This window comes from Oncorhynchus clarkii, chromosome 17 (genome assembly GCF_045791955.1).
Source record: "Oncorhynchus clarkii lewisi isolate Uvic-CL-2024 chromosome 17, UVic_Ocla_1.0, whole genome shotgun sequence".
Classification (NCBI taxonomy): domain Eukaryota; kingdom Metazoa; phylum Chordata; class Actinopteri; order Salmoniformes; family Salmonidae; genus Oncorhynchus; species Oncorhynchus clarkii.
Window position 1 is genome coordinate 54686324 of NC_092163.1, and position 21666 is coordinate 54707989.

At 48.5% G+C, this 21666-nt stretch overlaps 1 protein-coding gene across 1 annotated transcript; it reads left to right on the forward strand.

Annotated features, from left to right (window-relative positions):
* The first annotated feature begins 2025 nt into the window (after nt 1–2025).
* LOC139369462 (proline-rich protein 36-like) lies at nt 2026–3651 on the forward strand. The gene has a single exon (XM_071108721.1). The coding sequence runs from the start codon at nt 2026–2028 to the stop codon at nt 3649–3651; it is 1626 nt and encodes a 541-aa protein (XP_070964822.1).
* Nucleotides 3652–21666: the final 18015 nt, after the last annotated feature.

A 21666-nucleotide genomic window follows, 5' to 3' on the forward strand; every position in this document is an offset into this window, starting at 1 on the left:
TTCCTGACTGATGTCTTGAGATGTTGCTTCAATAGATCCACAAACTTTTCCTTTTCATGATGCCATCTATTTTGTGAAGTGCACCAGTCCCTCCTGCAGCAAAGCACCCCCACAACATGATGCTGCCACCCCCGTGCTTCACGGTTGGGATGGTGTTCTTCGGCTTGCAAGCCTCCCCCTTTTCCCTCCAAACATAACGATGGTCATTATGGCCAAACAGTTCTATTTTTGTTTCATCAGACCAGAGGAAATTTCTCAAAAAATGTCTCAAAACATTTCTCCATGTGCAGTTGCAAACCGTAGTCTGGCTTTTTTATGGCTGGTTTGCAGCAGTGGCTTCTTCCTTGCTGAGCGGCCTTTCACGTTATGTCAATATATGACTCGTTTTACTGTGGATATAGATACTTTGTACCTGTTTCCTCCAGCTTCCTCACAAGGTCCTTTGCTGTTGTTTTGGGATTGACTTGCACTTTTCGCACCAAAGTCCATTCATCTCTTGGAGACAGAACGAGTCTCTTTCCTGAGCGGTATGACGCCTGCGTGGTCCCATGGTGTACATAATTGCGTACTATTGTTTGTACAGATGAACGTGGTACCTTCAGGCATTTGGAAATTGTTCCCAAGGATGAACCAGACTTGTGGAGGTCTACAATTTGTTTTCTGAGGTCTTGGCTGACTTCCCTATTATGTCAAGCAAAGAGGCACTGAGTTTGAAGGTAGGCCTTGAAATACATCCACAGGTACACCTCCAAAGGACTCAAATGATGTCAATTAACCTATCAGAAGCTTCAAAAGCCGTGACCTAATTTTATGGACTTTTCCAAGCTGTTTAAAGGCACAGTCAACTTAGTGTATGTAAACTTCTGACCCACTGGAATTGTGATACAATGAATTATAAGTGAAATGTGAAATGTACAATTGTTGAAAAAATTACTTGTGTCATGCACAAAGTAGTTTCCTAACCGACTTGCCAAAACTATAGTTTGTTAACAAGAAATTTGTGGAGTGGTTGAAAACCAAATTTTAATGACCACCCTAAGTGTATGTAAACTTCAGACTTCAACTGTAGATGACCAGCCTATGTACAATACAGTAGTGCATATTTACATTACGTGGTTTGTAAGGATGGTAAATTAATACTGCACACAAGTGGTTGTTTTCCACGTTATCCTATTAGAATGACAATCACAGAGAAATGGACAGGGCAACAACAACAACTTACAATTACAACTATGGAATCCTGCAAGATACTGTTCTTAATTATATAACTACCTTTCTTGCCAAAGCAGAGATGCTGAAATTGTTTTAGGCCTGCGTTACAGACGTCTATAACGGTCCACCAATACTAGTAAAGGTCCATTACTATGTTATGTTTGATTTATTTATATTTTTCAGCACCCCTACTTCCGCGGCTATGCCCAAAGGGAACACGCACACGCACACACAAATACCAAGGAAAAACATGCATACAAGAAACAAAAAACATACTGCACATAGAGCCTTGTAAAGCCTATCTGGGAAGATTCAACACGAGCTTGGAATACAGCACCATCGCCTACTCTCTATACCTTCTCCTTTCCCTTCCCTTCCTCCCATCCCTACCCCACTCTCTTCCTCTATGCTTTCTTACCTTCCTCATTCACCTCTCCTCCTTTCCGCTCACCCCTCTCCTTCCCGGCTCACCCCTCTCCTTCCCGGCTCAACCCTCTCCTTCCCCGCTCACCCCTCTCCTTCCCGGCTCAACCCTCTCCTTCCCCGCTCAACCCTCTCCTTCCCCGCTCACCCCTCTCCTTCCCCGCTCACCCCTCTCCTTCCCCGCTCACCCCTCTCCTTCCCCGCTCACCCCTCTCCTTCCCGGCTCACCCCTCTCCTTCCCCGCTCACCTCTCTCCTTCCCCGCTCATCCCTCTCCTTCCCCGCTCACCCCTCTACTTCCACGCTCACCCCTCTCCTTCCCCGCTCACCCCTCTCCTTCCCCGCTCCCTTTTTCTGTCCCTTCTTACCTGTCTTCCTATCCCCTGTCTCCATGACTGATGAGCTGAGATGTAGCCCCCTCAACCTCTGCTCCCTGCTTCCCGCTCAATCTCCGCTTCCCCCTCAACCTACGCTTCCCCCTTCATCTCCGCTTCCCCCTCAACCTCCGCTTCCCCCCTCAACCTCCGCTTCCCCCCCACGCTCCGTTCCCCCCTCAACCTCCGCTCCCCCCTCAACCTCCACTTCCCCCCTCATCCCCCATCAACCTCCGCTTCCCCGCTCAACCTCAGCTTCCCCGCTCAACCTCCGCTTCTCTGCTCAATCTCCGCTTCCCCCCTCATCCCCCATCAACCTCCGCTTCCCTCCTCAACCTCAGCTTCCCCGCTCAACCTCAGCTTCCCCGCTCAACCTCAGCTTCCCTGCTCAATATCCGCTTCTCCCCTCATCCCCCCTTAACCTCCACTTCCACCCTCAACCTCCGCTTCCCCCCTCAACCTCCGCTTCCCCGCTCAACCTCCGCTTCCCCGCTCAACCTCTGCTTCCCCGCTCAACCTCCGCTTCCCCCCTCAACCTCCGCTTCCCCGCTCAACCGCCGCTTCCCCCCTCAACCTCCGCTTCCCCGCTCAACCTCCGCTTCCCCCCTCAACCACCGCTTCCCCCCTCAACCTCCGCTTCCCCCTCAACCTCCCCGCTCAACCTCCGCTTCCCCCCTCAATCTCCGCTTCCCCCCTCAATCTCCGCTTCCCCCCTCAACCACCGCATCCCCTCTCAACCTCCGCTTCCCCCCTCAATCTCCGCTTCCCCGCTCAACCTCCGCTTCCCCGCTCAATCTCCGCTTCCCCCCTCAACCTCCGCTTCCCCCCTCAATCTCCGCTTCCCCCCTCATCCCCCCTCAACCTCCGTTTCCCCCTCAACCTCCCCGCTCAACCTCCGCTTCCCCCCTCAATCTCCACTTCCCTCCTCATCCCCCATCAACCTCCGCTTCCCCGCTCAACCTCAGCTTCCCCGCTCAACCTCCGCTTCCCTGCTCAATCTCCGCTTCTCCCCTCATCCCCCATCAACCTCCGCTTCCCTCCTCAACCTCAGCTTCCCCGCTCAACCTCAGCTTCCCCGCTCAACCTCAGCTTCCCTGCTCAATATCCGCTTCTCCCCTCATCCCCCCTTAACCTCCACTTCCACCCTCAACCTCCGCTTCCCCCCTCAACCTCCGCTTCCCCGCTCAACCTCCGCTTCCCCGCTCAACCTCTGCTTCCCCGCTCAACCTCCGCTTCCCCCCTCAACCTCCGCTTCCCCGCTCAACCTCCGCTTCCCCCCTCAACCTCCGCTTCCCCCCTCAACCTCCGCTTCCCCCCTCAACCTCCGCTTCCCCGCTCAACCTCCGCTTCCCCCCTCAACCACCGCTTCCCCCCTCAACCTCCGCTTCCCCCTCAACCTCCCCGCTCAACCTCCGCTTCTCCGCTTCCCCCCTCAACCTCAACCACCGCTCAACCTCCGCTTCCCCCCTCAATCTCCGCTTCCCCGCTCAACCTCCGCTTCCCCGCTCAATCTCCGCTTCCCCCCTCAACCTCCGCTTCCCCCCTCAATCTCCGCTTCCCCCCTCATCCCCCCTCAACCTCCGTTTCCCACTCAACCTCCGCTTCCCCCCTCCCTCCCTGATTGCCTCTCTCCTCGCTTGTAGAAATGATCTGACGATCCAATCTGAGGTTATTACCCTGCCTGACGCATCACCACACACACATTAACACACACACATTAACACACAGCCCCAGCATGTTCCCACATACCACCCTATTACAGGACCCAAATGAAAACTGCATTTGTATTTTCTCCTGCCTCTTGTAGAAGTATAGGATATATTCTAGGAATGTGCATCTCTTTACAGACATGATTTGATAAGCACCTACCCTCTTCAAAAAAGTTCCAAAGGGTTCTTCAGCTGTCCCCAAAGGAGAACCCTTTTTGGCTCCAGGTAAAGCACTTTTTGGTTCCAGGTAGAACCTTCTGTGCAAAGGGTTCTACATGGAACCCAAAATGGTTCTACTTGGAACCAAAAGTGTTCTACCTGGAACCTACAAGGATTCTTCAAAGGGTTCTCATATGCGAACAGCCGAAGAACCCTTTTATGTTCCAGATAGCACCTATTTCTAAGAGCCCATGGGCTCCAATACGATACAGGTATTATACTTTTAGTTTGAAATGATTGGGTGCGATTCGATTTGATTAGTGGAACGAATCGATGTGATTCAGTTGGATTCAATACAATACGATGAACTAACAATTGTTGCATGAACATTTCATTTTCCATTCTAAATGAATATCTGATAGTGATGGAGCTCAGGGGCTGAGCTGGATCTGTCTGAGCTGACTTCTCTGAGCTGAGTGGCCCTGTGTGTGTGCTTAGGTGTGTAGATGTGTGTATTGTAGGTGCGTGTGTGTGTGTGTGTCGTTGGCGAGAGCAGCTGCGTGTGTGCCTTAAAATGCTTTATATTGTGTCACTGCTTGCTTCTCCATCCTTTTCACTCCTCCTTTCTCAACCCCCCTCCTCCTCCCCCTCCTCTCCCCTCCTCCTACCCTCTCCTCCTGCCAAGGTCGTTGCCCTCCCTCCTGGTTTTAGCATTCCCCTCGTATCCCCCATAATCCTTAGTGTTTGAGCAGCCGATACAAACACATTCTATTCAGCCCCCGCCAGGGGTACTCTAATACCCAACAGTGTGTGTATGTGTGTGTAAGTGTACGTGTGTGTGTATGAGTGTGTGTATGAGTGTGTGTGTGTGTGTGTGTGTGTGTGCGAGCGTGCGTGCGTGAGTGTGTGTGTGTGTGTGTACACGTGTACATGTGTGTAAGTGTACGTGTGTGTGTCTGTTTGTTTGTGTGTGTACAGGCCTTTGTGTCTAAGAACCCTCAGAGTGTTTAGTATTCTCTACGACATGCGTCCTTGCATCCCTGTTCTCCTCTCTGCTCTTTGGGAGGAGAACACCAACACTTGATAGCCCAATAGCTAAAAAAAAAGAGGAGAGGAGAGGGGAAAAAGAATAGAAAATGTAAAAATGTAATTCGTTCCACTTTTCCAGAGGGACTGTTATCTTCCCTGCTGTCCAATTAGCCCCCGTTCATCCACAGTGTTTAACAGTTGCCCAGGTCTCCAGGTCTCCAGCTCCCCAGGTCTCCAAGTCTCCAGATCCCCAGGTCTCGAGATCTCCAGATCCCCAGATCTCCAGGTCTCCAGATCCCCAGATCTTTAGATCCCCAGGTTTCCAGATCCCCAGGTCTCCAGATCCCCAGGTCTCGAGATCCCCAAGTTTCCAGATCTCCAGGTTTCCAGATCCCCAGGTCTCCAGATCTTCAGATCCCCAGATCTTCAGATCCCCAGGTCTCCAGATCTTCAGATCCCCAGGTCTCCAGACTAAACTGTCTGACACACTAAATAGCTATTGGGCTGTTTGGTTTGGTAAGACTGGGTCATTTGGTTAATGGACTGTGGCAGGCTTAGTTGTAATCGATGTGGAAATGGGATATGGTTCATAGACTAGTTATGGGGTTGGGTTTATAGGGAATTTATATGGGAGTTAGTTCTCAGAACTAATGGTATGGGATATGGGTATGGTTTGGTGAATATTGATACAGTATTGCAGAGTGAGAATAGGAATTTGTATTTAAAGTACATTCATCTCGGGCATCTCGTTTTGCCTCTGTGTGTATGTGTGTGCGTGTGAGTGCGAGCGTGTGAGTGTGTGTGTGCTTTGTGTGGCTGTGCCGCAGGCTATCCTAGTGTGAAATCGTGTGGCGGTTCCTCCATTCCGCTTCATTTAGCCACGCATCACCCATCTCTCATTCCTGACAAGTTTCTTAACTGCTCCAAAACGCAAGCGCCTCGGGGTGGGGTGGCGTGGCATGTGTGGTACTCCAAGTGGGACACTAATAAAGCTAGCCGCTGCCATGGCAACAGGGTGGAGGCTAACTTATCCTCTGTGTCTGGGGGTCCAACACCGCTCGGCTATGACACACACACACACACACACACACACACACACACACACACACACACACACACACACACACACACACACACACACACACACACTCCTTAGGCGTGACGAATGGCTTCGATGGACATGGCTGTGTTGAGTCGAGCCCTCAGCCTCAGAGGGGCCAGACAAAGCCCTGTGAAACACACACACACACACACAAACATACACAAAAACACACACACACAAACATACACACACACACACACACACACACACACACACACACACACACACACACACACACACACACACACACAAAGACCGTGAAAAAGGCACAGGCTCTCAAAGAAAGAAAGGGAAGCTCACTGACTGTTCCCTTATTGAAGAAACGACACTCACTCATACTGTACTGTATAACCGTGTCCACATCCTACTGTCCAACACACACGTAGCTAGAGGGGTTGCATGATAGTGACAGTGACATTCTCTGTTTGAGAGATTTATTGCATTTCAGAGATCAGAGGAAGGATACCCACACACACACAATCCTTCAAACCACCCCCAACATTCTTTCCCAGGACCCCCTCACTTCTGTCAGTCATAGCAGTGGAAAAGGGCACTGGCTTCTCAGCAGCCAATCACCATGATCTTTAATAAAAGTATTACCCTTGAGCTTCCTGAGGTATGGGGGAGGGATGGGGACGCCTGTGCTCTACCTGACATTTAAGAAAAGCAGTTTTCACACACACACAAACACAGGGTTTTTCATAACCACAGAGATGATGACAAACATCTTGTAATAGAGAATGGTTATTATTATCAAGAACAACTACAGTTTCTTTGTGTTTCATAGGTAATGTAGTTATATCAGTGAGTAAAGAAACCTATGAGATTGAAGTTATAATAGACTGTGAAACCTGGAGACAATATGAATTGAATCAGAAAGTTAGTGATGAAAGGTGAGCCAACACCAAACCTACAGGTATTGGGTTCTATTGAGACAAATGAGATTATGAATATTTAGGGGAAAATAATGTTTTTCTTTCCCATCTGCCATTCAGCTCAGTACCTAGCTTTCCCCATGAGTGCAACTTAGAACGACACAGACACACACACACACACACACACACACACACACACAGAACAATGCAAACTGGTATAGAAGGACAGTCTATTCACTGACAGAATCAGACAGAGGACACCTGCTAGTCTGATACACCCCCCCTCCTCTTACTCCCTCCACCGTTCGTTCTTTCACTCTCTCTCCCTTTTCTCTCCCTATCCTTCTCTTCTCCCTCCCTCAGTACTTTCCTCTCCCTCCCTCTTTCCCTCCCCCTCCCTCCTTCACAACCTCTCTCTTTCTCACCTCCCTCTATTAAAATTCTACTCCTTGCTCAGCCCCGTCTCTGAGAGTGGGTTAGCCAAGCGTGTCACAGTGAGAACCAGTGAATGTTAATGAACTGTATGTGTGTGTCAGGGAAGGAGGGAGTATTCTGTGAATATGAGACATTCTTTGAGGGCAGAGCGAGCGGAGAGAGGAAGAGCGGAGAGAGGGAGGAGAGCAGAGAGAGGGAGAACGGAGAGAGGGAGTAGAGCGGAGAGAGGGAGGAGAGCAGAGAGAGGAAGAGCGGAGAGAGGGAGTAGAGCGGAGAGAGGGAGGAGAACAGAGAGAGGGAGAACGGAGAGAGGGGAGAGAGCGCTGCGAGGGAGGAGAGCGGAGAGAGGGAGGAGAGCGGGAGGAGAGCGGAGAGAGGGAGGAGAGCGGGAGGAGAGCGGAGAGCGGAGAGCGGGAGGAGAGCGGAGAGCGGGAGGAGAGCGGAGAGCGGGAGCATAGTGGAGAGAGGGCGGAGAGTGGAGAGAGGGAGGAGAGCGGAGAGAGGGAGGAGAGCGGGAGGAGAGCGGAGAGCGGGAGGAGAGCGGAGAGCGGAGAGCGGGAGGAGAGCGGGAGCATAGTGGAGAGAGGGCGGAGAGTGGAGAGAGAGAGAGTACAGCGGGGAACGGGTGGAGCGGAGAGAGGGAGGAGAATGGAGAACGTGAGGAGAGCAGAGAGCGGGAGCGGAGAGCGGGAGGAGAGTGGAGAGAGAGAGTACAGCGGAGAGCGGGTGGAGCTGAGAGAGGGAGGAGAATGGAGAGCAGAAGGAGAGTGGAGAGAGGGGGGAGAGCGGAGAGAGGGAGGAGAGTGGAAAGCGGGAGGAGAGCCGAGAGCAGAGAGAGGTAGGAGAGCAGAAAGCGGGAGGGGAGTGAAGAGCGGGAGGAGATTGGAGAGCGGGAGGAGAGTGGAGAGAGGGAGGAGAGCGGAGAGAAAAGGAACGAGGCAGTCGGCTGATTCACCACCACCCCATCCATCCATCCCTCCTTTCTCTTTATTGTCTTCTGCTTCAGTGATGGGGTGGTGGAGGTGTGTGGGAAAGGATCCCCCCTCCACACACACACACACACACAGACTGCTGCTCTTCATCCCTTCCACCTGCCTCCATCTCTCCTCTTTCTCCCAGTGTCATCACTACCTCCACCTGTATCATATACCCTCTCACTCCATCCATCCAGCCATCCTTCTTTTTTTCTCTCCAGCCACCACGCCCTTCTAACCCACACACTCTGTGTCACCACCGAGGTGAAGAAAATGATCAGCCAACAAGCTGGAAGAGGTAGAGGAGAGGAAAAATATTGGAGAAAGAGAGGAAGAGTGAGCTCTGTCCATTCAAGATACTCCAGACGTTCCAGTTTCCTCTATGGATTACCCAGAGCCCCATGGACGGATGGAGGAGTGGAGGAGAAAAGAAAAAGACCAATAGAGAAGAGAGAAGAAAGGAATTGCACTCCGGACAGCCAGTCCGTGTGACAGGTATATATATAAAAACTCAAATCATTTCCTAACAACTTCTGCTTCTAAATGTCCCTTTGGCATTTTTCATTTCGGTTTAATCTCTCTCCCTCTCTTTCTCTATCTCTTTTCCCTCCTTCCCTCTCTCCTGTCTCCAGCCCTACAGGCTGTGTTTGGGACTCTGGCTAATTGTGGAGTATTCTCAGGACTCCAGCAGAGGAACGAGAGAGACCCACTCTATCTTTCTTTTCATTCTAATTAATTCCCCTCTGTGCAGACACTCAAAGAGATTTTCTCTCCTTCCTTCGCTCTCTCTCTCCTTCTCTCCATCCGGCGACTTGAGAGCAGAATAATTGGGAGTGGAGATTGGCTTTTCTGTGCCTCTGCCAGAGGAGTGAACTCTACCAATCTTTCACACACCTGGTTGTGTGCGAGTGTGTGCATGGATGAGTGTGTGTGGAATCCCTGACTTATCCCTAGGGGCTTTGGGAGGGGGTGTACCACACTAGTGTGAACCGGGCGTGCATGACAGAAAAATGAGAAAAGGAAAGCGGGAGTGAGAGAAAAAGGTAGTACAGTAGAGCACTAATCCGGTAGAAGTATTTCCCTGAGGAGGGGTGTGATGGGAGAAAAGAAGGAAAGTACTGCTTTCACTTGAAGCCCAACCAGTGATGTGGATGGACAGAGTGAGCAAATAAACGACAAGACAGAGAAGAGGAGAGAAGAGACGAGGAGAAAAGACATCGGCCCCTTCACAACATCAGCAAGTCACCCAGACTGAGAAGAATGCACAAGACAGAAGTCAATTGACAAACAAACAAATGCTCATACTGTCAGCCCCTTCAACCTCTTTGCTTTCTGGTCTGTCTCTCTCTTAGGGCAAAGTGCCAAATACACACACACATGCACACACGCACACGCACACACACGCACACACACGCACACACACACACACGCACACACTCACTCACACACAAAAGAACAGAATGAGAGAAACCTGGCTTCGCCTGGGACCCTTTTTTTCAGGATTTTTTGTTTTTAGCACCCATTTATTTTTTCCCTCTTTGCCCTCTTCTATCTCTCCTCCATCTCTTCACTCTCCTCCATCTCTCCTCCATCTCTTCACTCTCCTCCATCTCTTCACTCTCCTCCATCTCTTCACTCTCTTCCATCTCTCCTCCATCTCTCCTCCATCTCTTCACTCTCCTCCATCTCTTCACTCTCCTCCTCTCCTCCATCTCTCCTCCATCTCTTCACTCTCCTCCATCTCTTCACTCTCCTCCATCACTTCACTCTCCTCCATCTCTTCACTCTCCTCCATCTCTTCACTCTCCTCCATCTCTCCTCCATCTCTTCACTCTCCTCCATCTCTTCACTCTCCTCCATCTCTTCACTCTCCTCCATCTCTTCACTCTCCTCCATCTCTCCTCTATCTCTCCTCCACCTCTCCTCCATCTCTTCACTCTCTCCATCTCTCCTCCACCTCTCCTCCATCTCTTCTCTCTCCTCCATCTCTCCTCCATCTCTCCTCCATCTCTTCACTCTCCTCCATCTCTCCTCCATCTCTTCACTCTCCCCCATCTCTCCTCCATCTCTTCACTCTCCTCCATCTCTCCTCCATCTCTCCTCTCCATCTCTCCTCTCCATCTCTTCACTCTCCTCCATCTCTCCTCCATCTCTTCACTCTCCTCCATCTCTCCTCCATCTCTTCACTCTCCTCCATCTCTCCCCCATCTCTTCACTCTCCTCCATCTCTCCTCCATCTCTTCACTCTCCTCCATCTCTTCACTCTCCTCCATCTCTTCACTCTCCTCCATCTCTCCTCCACCTCTCCTCCATCTCTTCACTCTCCTCCATCTCTTCTCCATCTCTCCTCCATCTCTTCACTCTCCTCCATCTCTCCTCCATCTCTTCATTCTCCTCCATCTCTCCTCCATCTCTCCTCTCCATCTCTCCATCTCTTCACTCTCCTCCATCTCTCCTCCATCTCTTCACTCTCCTCCATCTCTCCTCCATCTCTTCACTCTCATCCATATCTCCTCCATCTCTTCACTCTCCTCCATCTCTTCACTCTCCTCCATCTCTCCTCCATCTCTTCACTCTCCTCCATCTCTCCTCCATCTCTTCACTCTCCTCCATATCTCCTCCATCTCTTCACTCTCCTCCATCTCTTCACTCTCCTCCATCTCTCCTCCATCTCTTCACTCTCCTCCATCTCTCCTCCATCTCTTCACTCTCCTCCATCTCTCCTCCTCTTCACTCTCCTCCATCTCTCCTCCATCTCTTCACTCTCCTCCATCTCTCCTCTCCTCCATCTCTCCTCCATCTGTTCACTCTCCTCCATCTCTCCTCCATCTCTCCTCAATCTCTCCTCTCCCCAATCTCTCCTCTCCTCAATCTCTCCTCTACTCCATCTCTCCTCAATCTCTCCTCTACTCCATCTCTCCCCAATCTCTCCTCTACTCAATCTCTTCTCTACTCCATCTTTCCTCTCCTCCATCTCTCCTCTCCTCCATCTCTCCCCTACTCCATCTCTCCTCTGCTCCATCTATCCTCTACTCCATCTCTCTTCCATCTCTCCTCAATCTCTCCTCTCCTCCATCTCTCCTCTCCTTCATCTCTCCTCTCCTCCATCTCTCCACTCCTCCATCTCTCCACTCCTATATCTCCCCTCAATCTCTCCTCTCCTCCATCTCTTCTGTCCTCCATCTCTTCTGTCCTCCATCTCTTCTGTCCTCCATATCTTCTCTCCTCCATCTCTCCCCTCAATCTCTCCTCTCCATCTCTCCTCAATCTCTCCTCTACTCCATCTCTCCTCAATCTCTCCTCTACTCCATCTCTCCTCAATCTCTCCTCTCCCCAATCTCTCCTCTCCTCAATCTCTCCTCTACTCCATCTCTCCTCAATCTCTCCTCTACTCCATCTCTCCTCTCCCCCATCTCTCCTCTACTCCATCTCTCCTCAATCTCTCCTCTACTCAATCTCTTCTCTCCTCCATCTCTTCTGTCCTCCATTTCTTCTCTCCTCCATCTCTCCACTCCTATATCTCCCCTCAATCTCTCCTCTCCTCCATCTCTCCTCTCCTCCATCTCTCCTCAACCTCTCCTTTACTCCATCTCTCCTCTCCTCCATCTCTCCACATAGGCTATAAGAACACCATATATCTTCCACACAAACCCTCTCTCTCTCTCTCTCTCTCTCTCTCTCTCTCTCTCTCTCTATCACTATTTCCAATCCCCCCTCCTCACACCTCCCTTCTTTTTCTCTTTGCCTGCTGCTCCCTCACTTGCCCGGTCTCATTGTCTTCACACACAGCCGGAGTGTTTTAGTGTGAGTGTGTGTACGGCGTAACCAACCCATTCTGCAGTGGAGCCGCAAAGCACAGGGGGAGCCTGAGGTGAGTACTCACCGATTCTTTCCCATACCAAATCCTCCTCTGTTTGGTGTCACATGAGGACTGTGTTTGTGTGTTGGGCTATTTTTTCTCTGTGTGTCTGGCTGTTTTTTCTCTGTGTGTCTGAGTGCTTGCATGTGTTTTTGTGTGTCTATGTGTAGTATCAGTAAGAGGAGTGTGTCAAAGGGGTTAATTATGTCAGGTTTCTGTAATCCCCATGGAATGGTATGTTGAGTACGAGATATGACTGTGGTAGACTGGATGTTCAGATATCTCAAGGATCACCCGGTTCCCTGTGCCAATGTGCGGGTATGTGCCAATGTGTGTACGTGCCAATGTTGGTGTGTGTGTTTATGTGTGTGTTTGTGTGTTTATGGAGCCCCAGGGTGAGACTGGCTTGGACTATAATGCTCTGGTTATGAATTACTGACCATGGCTTCAGCCTCACTCTCTGCTATTTCGCATTAAGCATGTAGACACACACACACACACACACACACACACATCGCATTCCATGGCAGATTTGAGTATTTCCCGGGGGTGAACAGAAATAGATCTAATTCTAAATCAGGACTGAGCAGAGGGCTAGTGCTCAAACTACCCCCATAACACTTGCAGTCCTGCACACACACACACACACACACACACACACACACACACACACACATATACACATTGCAGCTCAGCTGCTGCTGCACAATATCATATTTGATTGTTCACTTTGTGCTTGAATCATTCAGACAGAATGTGCTGTACAAGTTTACATTTGGTGTTTGAGATATCCTAGTGTTTTCAGGAGCTCAGTGAGAGCCTGCTCCTGTAGTCCATCTGAGATCAGGATGAGATCTGAAATCAAAACTAGGATTCAGATGAGGATTAGAACAGGGGATTACCATCTGACTCTGGTTTGGTTTTACAAAGCCACAGATGAACCATCTGGGGGGGGGGTAAAGGGGGAGAGATTAGGAGAAGCAGTGAAGGCCAGATCCAAACAAACACCTGTTTGTTACAACTAAATGGGATAACGACAAAGGAGTGTAGTGAAGAAGGAGACAGGAGGAGGAGAACAGGAAGAGGAAGTGAAGTGGGAAAGCAAGAAAGGATGAAAAGGGTGAAAGAGAAAAAGGAAAGAAAACAGAGGAGGAAGGGTGCAACCCAGTCTCCAAATAATACACCAACCTGTGGCGTAGCAGCAGTAACAGAATTACACCATGGCTTGACGTTTAATTACACCATGGCTCGACGTTTAATTACACCATGGCTCGACGTTTAATTACACCATGGCTCGACTTTAAATTACACCATGGCTTCACGTTTAGTTACGCCATGGCTTCACGTTTAATTACACCATGGCTTCACGTTTAATTACGCCATGGCTTCACGTTTAATTACACCATGGCTCGACGTTTAATTACACCATGGCTCGACTTTAAATTACACCATGGCTCAACGTTTAATTACACCATGGCTTCACGTTTAATTACGCCATGGCTTCACGTTTAATTACACCATGGCTTCACGTTTAATTACACCATGGCTTCACGTTTAATTACACCATGGCTTCACGTTTAATTACGCCATGGCTCAACGTTTAATTACACCATGGCTCAACGTTTAATTACACCATGGCTCAACGTTTAATTACGCCATGGCTCGACGTTTAATTACACCATGGCTAGACGTTTAATTACACCATGGCTCGACGTTTAATTACACCATGGCTCGACGTTTAATTACACCATGGCTCGACGTTTAATTACACCATGGCTCGACGTTTAATTACGCCATGGCTTCACGTTTAATTACGCCATGGCTCGACGTTTAATTACACCATGGCTCAACGTTTAATTACACCATGGCTTGACGTTTAATTACACCATGGCTCGACGTTTAATTACACCATGGCTCGACGTTTAATTACACCATGGCTCGACGTTTAATTACACCATGGCTCGACGTTTAATTACACCATGGCTCGACGTTTAATTACACCATGGCTGGACGTTTAATTACACCATGGCTCGACGTTTAATTACACCATGGCTCGAAGTTTAATTACGCCATGGCTTCACGTTTAATTACACCATGGCTTCACGTTTAATTACGCCATGGCTCTACGTTTAATTACACCATGGCTGGACGTTTAATTACGCCATGGCTCAACGTTTAATTACACCATGGCTCAACGTTTAATTACACCATGGCTCAACGTTTAATTACACCATGGCTCGACGTTTAATTACACCATGGCTCGACGTTTAATTACACCATGGCTCAACGTTTAATTGCACCATGGCTTGAAGTTTAATTACGCCATGGCTTCACGTTTAATTACGCCATGGCTCAACGTTTAATTACACCATGGCTGACGTTTAATTAAACCATGGCTCAACGTTTAATTACACCATGGCTCAACGTTTAATTACATCATGGCTGACGTTTAATTACACCATGGCTTCACGTTTAATTACGCCATGGCTCGACGTTTAATTACACCATGGCTGGACGTTTAATTACACCATGGCTGGACGTTTAATTACACCATGGCTCAACGTTTAATTACATCATGGCTGACGTTTAATTACACCATGGCTTCACGTTTAATTACACCATGGCTGACGTTTAATTACACCATGGCTGACGTTTAATTACATCATGGCTGACGTTTATTTACACCATGGCTGACGTTTATTTACACCATGGCTGACGTTTATTTACACCATGGCTCGACGCCATGTGTTGCCATATCTTAGGTGTTAGTTAAACTCCACAAAAGTGAAACTTCAACTTAAGTTCAGGCATTCATTCCTACTGGTTAAGTTAATGGTTAAGGTTTGGGAAAGGCTTAAAACAAAAACTAAAAAACAAGTGCCTATTATTGGGATTGAACATGTGACCATCAGAGCCAGAGGCTGCGGCTTAAACTCCCATCCAGTGAATCCTCCACTGTAACCACCAGTCAGGGTTCTTTAGGCCGTGCGTGAGTGAAGTCAAGCCAAAACTCATCCGTTCAAACTCTTCCCTTCTTTCTGTCTCTCATCTCAGCCAGGGAGTGAGCAGAGAGGGAGAGAACGAGGACCAGAGGAAAATCCAATAATTCACACAATTTCTCTCTCTATCACTGCAGCCAGGTAAAGAGAGGGTGGAAGGGGGAGACAAATCTCTGGCAGTGTACTGACCGTCTGGGTTTAGTTATTCTCTCTATATGATCAGTATTGATTTCTGCGTCATCTTACACACACACACAGACACACAGACACACAGACACATCAAGATCCATTTCGAAATCCGATGTTTGTCCAGGTACCCAACACGTCGGGAGATGCCTTCATAACCGGCCACTAGGGACAACGGTGAGCACTATTACCATCAAGTAGGCTTGGGTTTTGCTAGGGTGTTGTGGTCAGGCTGGTGTAAACCGTGAGTTTGAGCTCTGAGGATAGCGTGTATAATCCCAGTGATAGGCACTTATTTTTTATTTTACCCTATTCCAAATCTTAACCCTTAACTTGATTTGGAATTGATGCCTAAACTTGATCGTGAAGTTGCTTTTGTTTTAACCCTACCTAAACCTTACATTTTTACTTAACCCTGCGGAATTAATACCTAATCCAGCCGCGAAGAGCAACCCAGGGTATCCAAAACACCTCAAAAATGTAAAAACTTCAAAGTTTGACATTTAGAGAAATGTGGACAAACGTCAGAATCTGAAATCAAATTGGTCAAACGGTGAGAATTTGTTGCAGACAGACACACGCACACACACACAGTATTAATTTCAGCTCTGTCGATCGTCTCCCCTCCTTCCCTCCCCTCCTCTTCCTCCTTCTCCTCAGGTGAGGGACTGCGTAATATGTTGCAAGGGCGGTGTTGTCACGGATAAAGCTGGTATAGCAGGATGAAATACACACACACACACGCACCCCCCCCCCCCCACACACACACACACACACATACACTGGGATGAGATTATAGGTAGCGCTTAGCCCCTCTGCAGGTGCAGCATCAAGATTAATGAGCCGTCATCAGCCAATCAGGTCAGCCGAATTCCAAAAAGCTGCGTGGGCCAGTGTAGGTCAGGGCTGTGTGTGTGTGCACTCTCGCGCGTGTGTGTGTGCACCCTCGCACGTGTGTGTGTTTGTGGTAGTAGGTGTGTGATTGCGTGGACAAGGTTGCTGTGAGAGATTGAGAGGGAGGATGCCCTGATTAGCAGTGAACTTTTTAAAGTCTCTCCTCCTCCTCACTCTGCAAGTGTGTTCCCTCTCCCTCCCTATCGATTTCATCATCTCGCTCAACTTTTTTCTCTCTCTATCCATCTCCATCCCTCTCCCCTCAAGTCCTCATTTGGGGTGCAGAGCAGGTCAGTTCCAGCAGCAGAAGGGTGTGTTAGATGAATTAAACATCAGGTCAGGTAAAGGCCATTTGGAAGACGAAGAGGAATGTTCTATCCGGGGGTGGAGTCTAATGATCTGAACAGTGTGGTTGGTGGCGTGCATGTGTAAGAGGTCAGGAACTACCCGTCCACATCCTTTGTTCACTAATCCTTTCTCTAGCCAGCATTTCTATCCCTCTTTCTTCTTGTTATGTCCATCTCCTCTCCTCTCTTCTCTCGTTCTGCATGGCCCATTGCCACTTCTACTTTGTGAGCAGCTTACAGAGAGCTATCTGGGGCAGGCTGCCCTCTCTCTCCCTCGGTCTAGCTCCCTGGTCTCCTTTTCTCTCTTGTCTTGCCTGCTTGAAGAGATCTATGCTGAGCTGACATCAATTCCTCATTCAATAGTCATTTTCTTTTCCCAGACTCCTCCCTCCCTGTCTTCCCCTGCCTTCCTCATTCACGTCCCTTTCTGAGATTACTGTGACCTTTCTCTCTTTCCCTCTCTTCCCAGACTCAGGTAATCCCTCCAGCCCCATACTTAGCTCAGACACTGGTTCTCTCTCTTTCTGCTCTTTTTACACATTCCTCTCTTAGTTCTTGCCCTTTCCTCTGCGGCTGGTGTCTGGGAGTTGAGCTGAGTGACGGTGACTCTGAGAAAGGGTTGGGTTGATTTATAGCCTCCCAGTCATCCCTGGTATCAGCATCATATGCACTATCCCACCAGCTATAGATTGTATTGTACATGTTTAGACAGGGTGAGACAGCTTATAGCTGCTCTAAGGCCCCTTGAATAATACTCTTTGATAGCTTAATCCTCTGTAATTGAGGGTAGAACAGCTCCTGTTCCCTGTGTTTCTTTCCTTTACCCACAAGAGGGAAGAGTTGAGCCAGTCTATGGTGTATGTAGGGTGCAGTTAAATTGTCACTGAATGTAGGAGGGTGCATGTGTGTGTCTAGCAGAGAGAGAAAGACCCTGTGCGGATATTTGAATAGGGTCTTTGTTAGCAGGGCTGAGAGACAGTGAGCCGTGAGAGAGACTCGGACACACCGCAATACCTGACACCCCCCCCCCCCTCGTCCAAGCAACCCTGGGCCCCCAATCCACACATACACTCTCATCCCGAAATACCTCATCCTGAAATACCTCATCCTGAAATACTTCATCCTGAAATACCTCATCTTGAAATAGCTCATCCTGAAATAGCTCATCCTGAAATACCTCATCCTGAAATACCTCATCCTGAAAGCCTGTCCTATAATACTCTTCCCCCTCTCTCTATACCGCCTCTCTACGTCGCTACTTCTTTGGCTCTTCCTCTCTAGATCTGTACCTCCCCCCTCCATCTCTGCCTCCCCATCTCTCTTTCTGACTTTGTGTTTGAACAACTGAAACTGTTTCCTTGTTCCTGGCCCTCTGCTTTATCTGACCAGGAGGAGGGGAGAAGGGGGGCTGTTGACTTACCTGTGGCTAATACACAGGGAGCACTGTGTGTGAGAAGAGAGGTGGTGGGAGAAAAAGGGGAGGGAGGGAGGGAGATAGATAGAGCAAAAACAGGTGCATACACATGGATGGGTTCAGGCTAGCAGATATCAGAAATGGAGACCCATTGATGTTTTATTGAGTAGTCTCAACAAAATGAACATAGGTTCATGGAAGAATGGGAATGCAAACTCTCAGACAGTCACAATACTTCCTTTACCATCTCCTGTAGAAGAACATGGAGAATAAGGGTGAGTACAGCATGAGATATGGAGAGGTAGAGGAGAGGGTGTGGTCTGTTACGTTAGTATTTTCAGTTGCATTGACTGATTGGCTTATGGAATGTGGGGCTTTGAGTATGAATCCGATGGTAGATTTAGTGTGCAGAAGACATCATGCTATGGGTGTATTATCTGTGGTGTGTTGCAATGCTTTGAGTGGCTGAGGCAGCGAGTAGGGAAAGCAGTGAAATACATACATCTCACTCCTCTGCTCCCCCTTGCCTCTTCCTACCTATATATCCTCGTTTCATCTCCTATTCTCTCTCCGAACCTACCCTCTATCTCCCTCTCCTTGCCTCTCCCTACCTATATATCCTCGTTTCATCTCCTATTCTCTCTCAGAACCTACCCTCTATCTCCCTCTCCTTTCCTCTCCCTACCTATATATCCTCGTTTCATCTCCTATTCTCTCTCCGAACCTCCCCTCTATCTCCCTCTCCTTTCCTCTCCCTTCTCCGTGCTTCTGTCTTTGAAATTCTGTTGTGGTTTATCCATTGAGTAGTGAGTTATACCAAAATGCTTATTGTTCTGATATAGAGTTAGGAGATATATCAAGATACTTATTGTTCTGTTGTAGTTTTATCATATAGTAGAGTTAGGAGATATACCAATATACTTATTGTTCTGATGTAGTTTTACCATATAGTAGAGTTAGGAGATATACCAAGATACTTATTGTTCTGTTGTAGTTTTACCATATAGTAGAGTTAGGAGATATACCAATATACTTATTGTTCTGATGTAGTTTTACCATATAGTAGAGTTAGGAGATATACCAAGATACTTATTGTTCTGATGTAGTTTTACCATATAGTAGAGTTAGGAGTTATACCAAGATACTTATTTTTCTGTTCAGAGGATTGTCTTAACTCATGTCATTAGAAGAAGAATGGCGATATCGTCTCTTTTCATCTAGAATTGATGACGGCACAACAACCCATACTGTTTATGACGCAACATATAGAACTTATTGTAATCATAACTAATGATAGATCCCGGTTGGATGTCATTGGCTTAGGGGAACACAGGGACAGCATTGTCTCTTTGCAAGGAGGAGGGGCTTCAACAAGGGAACGTTTCGATGCGCGTGAGTGTGAGTACGTGCGCGTTTGTGCGTGGAGGGGGTTTGAGTTAACAAGAGACTGAAGTAATCTCCGAGTTCTCTAAAGTGATGAAACTGGTCGGAATGTGTCTGGAAGACAGGACATCACATTTGATCCTAATGTGTCACTGGAGTTATTTGTGGACTCTGGGGGATGACTCATAACACTCTACAACCCCTCCCCTCTGCTAACCTCCCCATCTTGTCACCCCCTCACTTCAATTCCCTCTCCCCTTTTCTATTCCCCCCCCCACCCCTCCCTTCACCTGCTTCTTCTTTCTCCGGGGGCGAAGATCGTTAGGTGTCTTATCTAAAGGTCTTTACATCACAGCCCTGTTATCACTGCAGCCAGGGCGCCTCTCGCTTCTCTCCTCCCTCCGCAGAAAATACATTGAACTGAGGAAGGGAGAAATGGAGGGATGGAGAGATGAAAGAAAGTGGGGCGGAGCGGTTCGACCTGTCTGGACAGCCTCCTTTCCTTGTTTGTTTTGGTGTACATGGAAGCGGGCATTGACGCAGGCTGGAACAATGTAATCAATCCAATCCAGAACGGGGTCTGGAAATAGTGACTAATAACCGCACACACACGCAGAAACAGACACATACACTTATCACTGCTGTCATGTGTGTGTAGTGGACTCAGGCAACAGAGTCTGGTTTATATCTGTGAGTGTGTTTACTGTATATAAATGTAGAATAAGCTAATACGCTTTCCGTATTCCGTCAAACTTGCCTGGCTGTTGACCATAGTGATCAGCTCTAGGATTATGTCACTCAAAGCCAAGACCTCGGCTTATCAGCACTCACACACACACAGAGAAATGGTATACGTAATTCAAACCTGTTCCCACCACAAACACATTCTTTGATTATAGCTCTCTCTACCTCTCCTTTTACTATCTGTTTCTGTCTCACCTTCTTTCCCTCTATCATTCTTAACTTCCATCATCCCTCTTCTCTCTCAGTCTCTCTCTCTTAACCCCTTTCAGTTTTAGGTAATGATATTTCAGGTCTTCCTTCATTCCTTCTCTCTGTCCCTCCTCTCTCCCCTCTACTCCATCTATCCCTCTCTCTGTCCCTTCTCTCCCCTCTACTCGCTCTATCCCTCTCTTTGTCCCTCCTCTCTCCACTCTACTCCCTCTATCCCTCTCTTTGTCCCTCCTCTCTCTCCAATACCTCTATCCCTCTATCTGTCCCTCCTCTCTCCCCTCTACTCCATCTATCCCTCTCTCTGTCCCTCCTCTCTCCCCTCTACTCCCTCTATCCCTCTCTTTGTCCCTCCTCTCTCCAATACCTCTATCCCTCTCTCTGTCCTTCCTCTCTCCCCTCTACTCCATCTATCCCTCTCTCTGTCCCTCCTCTCTCCCCAATACACTCTATCCCTCTCTCTGTCCCTCCTCTCTCTCCAATACCTCTATCCCTCTCTTTGTCCCTCCTCTCTCTCCAATACCTCTATCCCTCTCTCTGTCCCTCCTCTCTCCCCTCTACTCCGTCTATCCCTCTCTTTGTCCCTCCTCTCTCTCCAATACCTCTATCCCTCTCTTTGTCCCTCCTCTCTCCCCTCTACCCCCTCTCTCCATCCTTCCGCTCTCCCCTCTACTCCCTCAATCCCTCTCTCCATCCCTCCTCTCTCCCCTCTACTCCCTCTATCCTTCTCTTTGTCCCTCCTCTCTCCCCTCTACTCCATCTATCCCATATACCCCTCTGAAACTCTAGGAGCTCTTAAACTACAAAACAGCTCGTTGTTCTGTGGGATCAACTTTCAGAATGAATAACCAAACTATGTTTATAGTGTGTGTGCATATGTGGTATTACCTCTCCTAGGCCACTGATTGTTGACTTGTCCATATTCAACCAGTTAATAATGTAGAGGCTGTTTTTACTCTCTCATCTTCTGCAACATAGCACCAATAATGACCTCCTCGAAACAAGATGGAAGGAGAAGATGATGACTCACACAGTGAGAAGACGATGACTCACACAGTGAGAAGACGATGACTCACACAGTGAGAAGACGATGACTCACACAGTGAGAAGACGATGACTCACACAGTGAGAAGACGATGACTCACACAGTGAGAAGACGAGAGGATAGAGGAGAGGGCAGGTGGATACTCTGAGTTGCTATTAATTTCATAAGAAGGAATTCCCATTGACCACGCCGACAAATTGGGGAAACAAACATTTGTTCTCATTCATTATAAAAGAGCCAGCTTCGTTCTCGATTTTTGTTATTCAGAAATAACAAAGCATGCCGAAAGGCTGCTGT

Excerpts from the sequence above, each read along its gene's own strand:
- LOC139369462 (XM_071108721.1), top strand. The coding sequence starts at position 2,026 with ATGACTGATGAGCTGAGATGTAGCCCCCTCAACCTCTGCTCCCTGCTT.